Genomic DNA, 11445 nt, shown 5'->3' on the forward strand with positions numbered 1-11445 from the left:
AAATAATTAATTTGAATAGCTTACTTCACCTTCCAACTCTAATCTTATCTGATTACAAATATTCTGACCATCCAAAATTTTATGGCAGCTAGCATCATCATCGTGTAACGCATATTCTTCAAATATGGGATCAAATTCATCTTCTTTGTTGTCAGTTTTTATAAGATAGAGGCTATCATAAAGTGTAAATCTTTTATAAAAAGAGGTGGTGTCATTTCCTTCCATCAATGTTATCATTTTTCTCATGATACCCTTTTTATAATGACATTTAAAGGATCTAATTGCACCCATGTCCAAAGGTTGAATTAATGATGTTGTATTTGCTGGTAAAAAAATTAATTTTATATTGTTAAATGTTAATTTTGTTTTGTGACAAGATGCATTGTCACAAAACAATAAAATTTTCTTCATTAATGAGGAATCCCATTCTCTTAGGATATCTTCAAAAGTTGAGGTTGTCATCCAGCTGCTTTTATTGGAGTGTATTTTACTGGTAATTTTTTATTTTTAAAGCACCTAGGGTTTTTAAATTTCCCTACAACATATACCTTTTTATCAGATCCATCCCCATTTATGATAAATAGAACTGTGACCTTTTCCTTATCTGGTTTGAAGCCCAGTGGTTGAGTTCCACTAAATTTCATTGTGCCCTTTGGTAATGCTCGGTAGTATAGTCCTGTCTCACCACAATTGTAAATATTACTCCTTTGATAATCTTTAATCAGAGATGGGAGTGTATTTCTGCTCCATTCATTTGCATTAATAATATCTGCACTCCCCTTTTCATTGCAAACATTATGAAAATTTATATTCTGTCTTTTCCTAAATCTCTGCAACCAGCTGCTAGTAGGAATGCCTATAATTTATATATATATATATTATAAAAACTTATAATTACCTTCATTGAATGTTTGGCTAAAAAACAAAGCTTTTTCTAACAACACTGGCCCATTTAGACTGCAATTTCTACTTCGCATTTGGGTAAACCAAACCAATAAAGCTGCTTCTGTCTTTGGGTAACAACTCATTCTAACTCTTTTAGTTGTAGGAGGTTTATTCCTTAGAAATTGTGAGCATATATTTTCTTTATTCGCTATTAAACATTAGATTGTCGAGACGTGGCAATTGTAATTTGATGCTAATTGTGTTTTTGATATAGTGTTTAATTTATCAATTATTTCTTTTTTATGCTTCAGGGTTAATGTTTGGAATAATTTTTTTACCATTTTTATATTAATTTCTGGCGTGGTAATTAATGAATGAATGACTGAATGGAAAAAGGTTAAATAAAAAAAATGATGAATAATTTTTTTCGATAAATTTTTTTTATTTTTTCACTTATCCGATTAAATTAACGTTATTGTCATATAAATGGGACCTGAAAAATTTTGCAATTATCCGATATTTCGCAATTAACCGATTCGCAATTATAAATGTAATTTAACATTATACCATAGTAATTATTATCAAAATCGCTGGGTTTTTTCGCATTTAAAAGTTTTTGCACTTAAGCGATATGCAATTAAATGATTATAAATACAAATTTTAAATAATTCGTTAAATTTTCGTAACTTTTTTATCGATTCGGAAAACGCGTATAAATAAGAAAAAATATAACTTTTATTTCTTGCTAATACGCCATTTGGCGTAAGTCTATCATCTCCCGGTTATTAGTAGAGGGACATAATGAGGGTGATAGATTGGGTAAAGGTGACTATCGGTACATGAGATAATGAGAGGATGGGTGAATGATGATGAAATTGGGAGGATGAAAAATGGAAATGATGATGAGAGAGGTATGATGGTTTACCGAGGACGTCGAGAAGTGTCGCGACCGTTTGGTATTGAAGCACAGAGGGGTAGTAATGTGGTGTGTTATAAATGTGGTGTGGGGCATATTGCGGTGGTCATATTTTAACGTATTGTCCGGATAAAGAGATAGATTGCGATGTGCATGTGGAAGGTTATAGCATAAGGAAAATGTCTGGATACAAGAGAAGTTTTTTCACAAAGGGGAGAAAGTTTGAATGCTATTAGTGTGAGGAGTATGGTGGAGCTAGCAGCGAAAGGAGAAAATAGATATCGAATGTGCGTTTTAAATGCTAAAGAAAAAGAGCATTGGGCGAGAGATTACGATGTGAAATGACTATATGGTTATGAAAAAAAGAGAATTCAGGCCGAGGCGTTGAGAACGGAGAGGTAAGAGGGAAAAGAGAGAGCAGTGAGAATGTTGCAGGGAGATGATAGAGAAAACCGAGTATATCTTTTGAGTCCGAAGGTGTGAATTAATATAAATGGGAAGAGAGTGTGCATGTTGATATTAATTCAATTTTTATATGTTTTTAAAATTATATAATAATATATTAGAATAGCACATACTATAATTAATATATTACAGTATTAATTTTTAAAACAGGGGTGCATAGGCATCCAAAGACCTAGCGGACGTCCCCGTCTGTTAATTTTATGCTTCATTACTGAATTACATTAATATACTAACATTTTGTTTATAAAATATTTTATATTGCCAATTTTATCCGCCCTTCCCCCATCTCGACTACAGCATGTGAATAATGGTTAATATAAAAAAATATCTAAAACTAATCGCATGATCCCCTTTAGATCTTTTTTATAAATTATATAACTATAATGGGTGCCATGCCCAAAAGGTAGGTCAAAAAAAATATTAAGAATAACAATATTCAATATCTTTTCGGTAACATTAAGAAAAAATTGACCCTACTCTACTTACACATAACTAACAATTATAATTATATATAAAAAAATAATAAATGTCAAATTTAGTTTTATAATTTGGTTCGATCAGAAATACATAATAAGCATGATGGCCGATGAAGTTGCTATAGATCTTTACGCTGATGATATAGAACAGGATTTTACAACTCAAGTATAAATGAGTTCGTTAATAAATTAAACTTTTTCTTTATAGGAAAATGACTTTGAAAACGAAAATTCTGAAATAGATTTATATAATGATGTTTTGACAGAGACTTTACCTATTACAGAAGTATATTTAAATTGCATAATTTTTTAATAGGACATAACTTTTTTAATTATTAAATCTTGGATATTCTTAAGGTTATATTGGTTTTAAATTAACATGTTTGAAAAAAGATTTTAACCTTCCAATATAACCTTTATAATATATTTAAATATTCTATTTTTATGCCCTTATACTTCCCTTTATTTAAATTTTATTATTATTCCATATATTATAATTATATATATATAATAATGATAAATCAATAGCTATTTTAGTTTTATTAGCTTTTTTATATAATGATATTGAAGATTAAAAAGCCCTTTTTTACATGTTAATATTTTAACAAGTTGATATATATATAATTTTTTATTACACATTTATATATTAATTTTGAAACCCTACAAAATAATAATAAATATGACCAGGCTAAAATTGCTAAAAAGTCTGATTTTATTATTATAAATGACTCAATTATGATTTTAGCCAAAATAATGATATATAAGCATGAATGCTCATAGAATTTTTAATAATTCACCTGAATTGGGCTCTTTTAAAACCCTAGTGCAGGCCAGTAGCCAATAAGCTTCTGTTAAGGAAAAGAACAATATTTTTGGTTGGATTTTTTCTTTTAAGTCTATAGAAACAAAGTATGAAGTGACCTGGATTCCCATGGCTATAGGGTGGAATATGACACAAATTAAAAATATAGATAAAATATGTTTGCTTATATGATTTAATTAATTTAGCAGGAAGTCACCCATAAAACTTTAAAGACGATAACACCTATAATACATATACCTAGATACAGTGGAAAAAAATATTCATTATATATAGGAAATTTATGTTGGGTATATTGTAAAATTTTTTCTGTTAATAATTTTTATATTTTTAGTGGACAACTGATGAAGATTTATTGAATACTTTTTATACTCTTGGTGTTAATGATTGTGTTGAAATTAAATTTTATGAAAATCGTACTAATGGCCAATCTAAGGGGTATATTAAATTAAACGAGACTACTTATTTCTAATATGATAGCTTTGCTGCCATCCATTTTGCATCTGAAGGATCCATGAAAATTGTTTTGGAAAAATTAAGCAAATTGTGATAATTATTTATAAAATTGTTGTTTTAATATATTAATATAGGGAGATAAATGGGCAACATCCCATGGTTTCTATGTTTACCAAACAAGCTCTGAATCATTTTGAAAGTCAAGCGAAAACCTTGACTGGAGGTAAAATAAATAGATTTGTATATATTAATTTTATAACATATATATAATATTTAATGAATTTTTAAAAAGAAAATTGAATATTTATGAGCCATTATGAATATTTTATTAATTATGTAATAATAATCATATTATATTTTGAAATGTTATAAATTTTTAGAATCACTATAAAATCATTTTCCATAAGCTCCATTTCTGAATATAACCAAATTGATCTCTCCCCTGCATCTTATTTTTTTAACCAATCATTTATATTTATTTATTGAAACAGAGACCCGTCAAAAAAAGAGCCAGGTTAGTGTAAGTATGGGCATAGGTTCAATGTCTTTACCTCCTCCAGCAATAAATATGCCCCCACCTGGACAATACTCATATCCACCACCACCATTGCCTATACCTTCGCAAGGCCCTCCTCCAATATTACCATTTTTACCACCAAGTTTTTATTATTATTCATGCTTTCCCAATAAATGCACTGTTCCATTTATTTTATTTGATACTAAGTAGAAGTCAAGGCAGCCTCACCCCCTTGGGTTAGGTGGACAAATTTTTTTCAAAATATATTGCAATGTAAATAAAACACTTTGACAAAAGTTTTTTAGATTAGATTTTTTTTGCCAATTATAGTGAAAGTCTACCAAAATCAGCCAACCTCTTTTTGAATTGTGGAATGGTCTGAATCTTAGCCACCTGATTTGCTATACCAGAAAATGTTAAAATAACAAAATGAATCAATAATATATACATGTTAGCATAAATGTGTTTTTTCCAGCAATGTGTAATTTTTTCAATTTAAATTATTTTTTGAGCACGTTTTTTAAAATTTAAAAATATGATTTTTTCTGAAAATGTATGCCGTCATGTTTTGATTACCTACCCTATGAATTTCAGACAATTTTTCCATGAACTTTTAAACGTAATATAATTTATATAAAATTTTCCATATATTTTTTATATAAATTTTAAATGACTCAAAGGTAACAGCAAAATTGTCTACAATTCATAAGATAGGTATTCCAAACATTATAAAATATATTTCTGGTAAAATCTGATTTAAAATTTTTAAAAACCCACTTAAAAAATTATTTATAGTTGTAAATATAACACATTGACGCTAACATATATATAAAGAATCAAAAAATGATTTATAATTATGTTCTTATAAAAATTTTGATTTTTAAATAGTAAATTGTTGTGATTTCAGTTAGTGACACCTATAAAGCTGCATAGATATCAGTGCATCTGCAAATTATTTAAGTACTGCCTGGTCAATAGTTTCAAAATAGGTCCAGCTCACCTTGAAATTTTTATGAAAAAAATATTGGTTGTCAGCTTGCTGCCACTGACTTTTTAATCAGCGGCCACCTCACCTAAAGTAATTTGTTATTGCTATTATGTTATTAATATTTATAATTATAAAATATATTAATTTTTATAATTCTTTAATAATTATAATATTAAATTTTCTTTATTAATTTAATATTAAATTCTATGGAAATGTTATTTTATTAATTTAATTATTTTATTTTTATGCAATTAAGAAGGTATCTGATTTGTTAAAACTATATTTCAATAAATAGATGTTATGTTCAATTTGAATATTTACATTGGCAACCCAAAATACAAGGTATAATAAAAGAGAAATCCCGATGCTTTTAGAAAAAGAGAGGAAAAATTAATTCTTTTATTTGTTTATATGACCAGGAATTTTTATTGCTATCCTACAAACCGAAATCAAACAAAATAGTTTTATTATTATCCACAACTCAGGGCAGGCTTTAATAAATGAAATAACTCTAACACAAATAGAATAATATTACAACTCCACTGATATGCCATATTGGATCGATTATGCTCAATTATTTGTAGTCATAGAAAAACGGTGAGATGACCATTATATAGTGATTAATATTGTCCTTGTAAATTCTTAAATTATTTATAATAGTAATATGAGTAATAAAAATCGAATTCCATTATCAAGAAGAGCATTTAGCATAAAATTATATGAAATTTAATAAATCTTTGGTTGCAAATATACCTAAATTGCATCACTTTGAGACACTCTATACGGGTCATGATCAGAGATATTATAGGGAAAAACCTATTGGAAGAAAGGGAAACATCTCCCAAATCTATTCGTATTATTTGCACCATCAAAATTGAGATGTATAACGACAACAATCTGCACTGAAAAAGACATCTATCGGACACACCAAGCATCATGCTGCCATGAATGCGATTTTTATAATTAAGTTTTATTTTATATGAAAATATTTGTATTCAATGAAGTTTTATGATTATTTTACAATAAAAATTTTTTCTAAAGCTCAATTGGTTCTAAAATTATTTTATATTGTCTTAATTTTTATGATAGATTGGTGGTAACTTGTTCATAAGATTAGTAGTGCAGGGTTAAGGAAAAATGTTTTACACCTGTTCAATTTTTATGCAATTACATAATGTTACCATTGTCTTACATCGAGATGAACCAAATAGTAGAATGTCAAGAAATGTTTATTGTAAATCTGATTAATACAAAAATGATGGAATAAACAATTCACTAATTGGCCTCTGCTGATATCGTGAATGATTTGGAACAAGAAAGTTATTTATTATTATCTCCTTTATCTTCAGCAATGGATAATGTTTTATCCTTTTGGAAATAGAGAAGATTGGAGCTGACTAGACTTTTCATTTTAGCCAAATATTGTGTTTCATCTATAAACACTGCCAGTAAATACTTGAGCATGGATCTGTAGCTGGGCTAACCCTAACCTCAAGAAGATTCTCACTGTCCTTCCAATTTAAATAAAATAATTTATATACATGATAACTATAATTTATGAATATAATTTAATGTTTTCAAATTTAGTGTTCATGAAATTTAAAAAAAATTAAGTAAATAAAATTGGCAATTGTTGTAGTGAAAATTTTATCATGTTTTCGATATAAATGGCATGAAGATCGGCACACCACTGCCAATAGCTTTAAAGTGAAACCCCGCTGCAGATAATTTTTTTATTTCTTAAAACAATAAATTTTGATAATTCCAAACTATTCTTTTTGTAAGAAATTAAAATCACCTATTATAAAAAGTTTCCCACTTCCATATTAGTAATTTTTACAAATTGCAAAAAAGTTATTTTGGATGAAAGAAAAGGGTGCCGATTTTATATCTATTTTAAAGCTGAATCTAGTTTTGTTTAATTTAGATTTGATGCCTCCTCCAATTAGAAACTCAAACTTGATTTTACCACCTGGACATATGCCTCCCATGTTACCACCACCTGATCACCATCAAAATTATCAAAGTGATCTAAAAATCAAAGACTCCTATCAATATATGGGCTCTAATTATTCGGTAATAATATTATTCTATCAGTTATATAAATTTACAAACACTGTGATATATTTTGGTATCGAGTAATTTAAATCAATATAAAACTTTTAGACTGTTTTATAAACATGATTTTGTTATATTAAACAGTAACAAACTAGTTAAGCATAATAGATATTATTTCATATATATTAAATAATTTATACCAGGAAATATTATGTTCTTTAGAGCATTTTATATTTAAAAAGTTATAAGTAATCGTTAAACGTGGTATTGCAAAAATTATTATTTTATTTAAAGTACCATATTTTGATGTTAACTATTATTATCTGCGTTAGTTTGTATTTATCTTTTACCATTATATTATATGAAATTCTATATAATATAAAAGAAAATATTAAAATCTAGTTATTTTTAAAGTTAAAAATTTTAAATTAATTAGTTGTAGTAGTTATTTTATGTTTTGATTATAATGATACATTAAATATTTTTATTTAAAAAATTTTAAATTATAGTAATTATGATAATTAATTAGTAGTATAAATTATATTGAATTTTTAGAGTTAAATATATAATAAAAATGTAAGTTATTTTATGTATAATATTATTGTATTTTTTATTATGAAAAGTTAAATAATATATTTGCAGTCTTTATTTAATACAAATGTATAATGCAATTCTCAATTATAATAAAATATAGAAATGCTACGATTATAAAAATAATTATAGAGTTAACTTTTATAATGTAATTATATTCTTCAACCTATCAAATTAATAACACCTGTAAAAGCAGCAATCAACTCGAATCAATCCTTATGGAAGAGGACCACCACCCTCTTCTAATGGTATTGGATTTTATTTTTTGTATGTTATATTATACTATTTTATCTTTTGTAAAATTTTTTATCCAATGTTTATATTTTTGAATTATCATAAATCTAAAAAATATTGTAAATTTTATAAATTCTATCAGTTGTTATAATAGAAATGACTTGTAATATTTATACAAAATAAAGAACGTTTGAATTATTTGCAATTTACATATTTTTTGAAAATATTATATATATAGACAGTTATCCTAGAGTGGGATTATATCCACCAGTGCCAAATTTGTACAAATCTCATAGTGAAATAAATGAACGTTACAATGGACACGAATATCATTCCATACCGGCCCCTCACTTAAACCCAGCCTTTTTCCCTCCAATGCCTTCCTCAGATGCTGCTGCGGCAGCAGCTGCAGCCGCTGCTGCTGCGGCTGCTACTCTTCATTCACCTCCCACATCCGCCTCTTCTAGATATCACATTTTACATCCTCCTCGAGGCAACATGTTAGTATTTTTCATATTTATCATAAACTTACGCGATTTTAAAGAATCTCAGAAGAAGAGTTCGAAGAAATTATGAATCGTAATAAAACCATATCCAGCACTGCTATATCTAGAGCCGTGGCTGATGCTAGTGTCGGTAATTATTATATTAACTTTATTCGAACTAATTACATATTTAGGCGATTTTGGTGCTGCCATTGAGACATTGATTACAGCAATATCGCTTATAAAACAGACGAAGATATCCCACGATGAACGATGTAAAATATTGATGGACTCATTGGAAGATACATTACAAGGAATAGAGTCTAAGGCTTATAGCTATAGGTATATGTAATATACAAATTTTTATAATATAATATTTGCTATTTAGGCGTGAAAGGGAAAGAAGAGAAAGAGATCACAGACGGGAAAGACAAAGTCCATCTCGAGATCGAGATCATCATCGGGATAGAGACAGGTCACACAGGTATTTTTTTGATTTTATTATTATACACTAGTGCTTGAAAAATCAAAAACAATCATTTCCAACTTCTAGTACAGTATCTTTTGTATTTTAACTAAAGTAATATATCTGAATGTAAACCTTTTAGGGACCGGTCAAGGAGCCGTAGACGCGATCGTGGTGACCGATTGATAATGGATAAACGCAGCCCTGCCATATCATCTAATTTGACTACTGCGGGTTCTATTGCGCCATCTATGCAGGCCACTTATAATGATTACTTTTACGATGCCACCTCAAACATCGCATCTGCTCCCTCTTCTTCCACTCTTAGAGATCGTGATCGCGATTATAGGCGTCATTGAACACATCAACTATTTTATAACATCTTCATATTTTCTTTTATTTTCATTTAGTTTGATAATATTTAAAACAAAATAATACACATAGTTCTTACTTTTTATATTCCTTCGTTTTTTCTATAGTATATTGGATTTTTCTGGGAGATAACTTCAGCAAATATTAGATTTAATCATTATTCTTAATTTAAAAAATCTCGCTGGAAAAAACTTGGATAGTGAAAAAAAATATAATAAGAAAATATTTTACTTTAATTTTTAATTTAAAAGAAAAACACTTGTAATATAAATTGTTTAGATAATTTAAATAAATAAACCGTTTTTTTAATAATAATGGTGGGTTTAGCCTTGAGAGATGTGAAACGAAAAATTGGTAGTTAAATTCCCAGTGGCATCTCATTTTCTGAAAGGGTAAAGTTAAGATTAAAATGGGCGACAAGTATTGGAGTAGGGTAAATAAATTAAAAAAAAGGCCTAATTGTAAAATCAATTTTTTTGATAGTAGCCCACCTGCAACTTAGTAGTAAAATTTTTTATATCTAGACTTAGTCTGTTGCACCTTTGGTCAGAATTTAAAAAAACCTTATAGGTAAGAAATCCCAACTTACAATTATTTTAATGTTATGCATAAAATATAAATATTCATCAATAACTTTCAAGATTTAGATGTTTATTTTATCTATTTATTACAAAATATGATATGAAAATGAATAGTTAATATTTCCCACCTTACTATTTTTTTAATTTTATTTAAGGAGCCGATTTACAAATTTTTTACCGATTAGATCCAATATTTTCCGATATTACTGTAAAAACTATCCTATTTCTATTTGATTTTTATTTACCATTAATCCTTGAACTAATGTAAAAAATAAATTTTTTTTAATCAGAAAAAATCAAATATCCACGAATTTTTAAGTTTGTTTTTTTATCCAAAAGTTAATAATAGTTAAAATATAAGCAATGTTTATTGTTAAATGTAGTAAACTCCTCAATTTAGCCGATTTTTAGGATGGCCAAATTAATTTTAGCCATATTATATATGTCTAAATTCCTCAAATATATTAATACATAAGTAGGCAAAATCTCTAGGGGAATTTGGAATTTTAATCATATTTTTTTGATTGGCTAATATAAAAAAAATAGCCTTTTCTTGCAGAGGTAAAAGAAACCAAAAAAGCGAGTTAGGACAGCCTCGTAAGCGCTAAAATTTCCTCTTTTTATGTCTAAATGATTTTGAAATTAGACAACATAATGGCATAAACTTGTTATAAGATAAAAGAAAATGAGTGGAACGGAATTATATTTACTAAAAGTTGTTTTTTTAAATTTCCATATGCATATTTTATAAGCTTAAGTAAAAATAAATAATGATCTAAATCAAAAAAGTAATTTTTAAACATTTGGGTGGGTGTGTAAACAAAATATTGGAGTAAATACTAAATAGGCTAGCATGTAAATTTAAAAAAAAATGGGTGGGCAAGCTGGTTAAATCTTTAAAAACTTGCGTATTGGATCTCTTTAAATTTTCAACTTTCCTGCCCATAGTATGGGTGGAGGAAGGGGAAAACCTATCATTTCAGTTCCCTACATTTTATAACACCCAAACGATTTTTTACTTATTACAAAAAAGCCAATATTTTTACCTAGTTTTTTTTATCACAAAATTCATTTTCAAAGGCATTAACCTGGGAAAAATTGTGGAACTGGAATGATGATCCTGGCAACAGTTTTA

The 11445-nt window shown here is 27.6% G+C and overlaps 1 protein-coding gene across 3 annotated transcripts; it reads left to right on the top strand.

The window, feature by feature from the left end:
• The first annotated feature begins 2796 nt into the window (after positions 1-2796).
• LOC135923205 (cleavage and polyadenylation specificity factor subunit 6-like) lies at positions 2797-9814 on the top strand. 3 transcript variants are annotated; one of them, XM_065457829.1, is made up of 14 exons: positions 2797-2908; positions 2951-3028; positions 3751-3852; positions 3897-4000; positions 4043-4108; positions 4153-4241; positions 4510-4677; positions 7451-7599; positions 8366-8420; positions 8645-8906; positions 8951-9042; positions 9086-9233; positions 9280-9375; positions 9500-9814. In XM_065457829.1, the coding sequence occupies exons 1-14, from the start codon at positions 2843-2845 to the stop codon at positions 9714-9716; spliced, it is 1692 nt and encodes a 563-aa protein (XP_065313901.1). In that variant the 5' UTR covers positions 2797-2842; the 3' UTR covers positions 9717-9814. The 3 variants fall into 3 exon arrangements, with proteins under 3 accessions (XP_065313901.1, XP_065313903.1, XP_065313902.1); XM_065457831.1 differs by having other exon boundaries at positions 3754-3852; XM_065457830.1 differs by having other exon boundaries at positions 2798-2908; positions 8369-8420.
• The last annotated feature ends 1631 nt before the right edge of the window (positions 9815-11445 follow it).

This window comes from Gordionus sp. m RMFG-2023, chromosome 2 (assembly GCF_954871325.1).
Source record: "Gordionus sp. m RMFG-2023 chromosome 2, tfGorSpeb1-WG-v2, whole genome shotgun sequence".
Lineage (NCBI taxonomy): Eukaryota > Metazoa > Nematomorpha > Gordioida > Chordodea > Parachordodidae > Gordionus > Gordionus sp. m RMFG-2023.

Bases quoted from the DNA above. Each gene is read 5' to 3' on its own strand.
- LOC135923205 (XM_065457829.1), top strand. From the start codon at position 2,843: ATGATGGCCGATGAAGTTGCTATAGATCTTTACGCTGATGATATAGAA. The intron at 4,678-7,450 runs GTTTTTATTATT...TGTTTAATTTAG, and splicing joins ATTACCATTTTTACCACCAA to ATTTGATGCCTCCTCCAATT. The intron at 9,043-9,085 runs GTAATTATTATA...TTACATATTTAG, and splicing joins CGTGGCTGATGCTAGTGTCG to GCGATTTTGGTGCTGCCATT.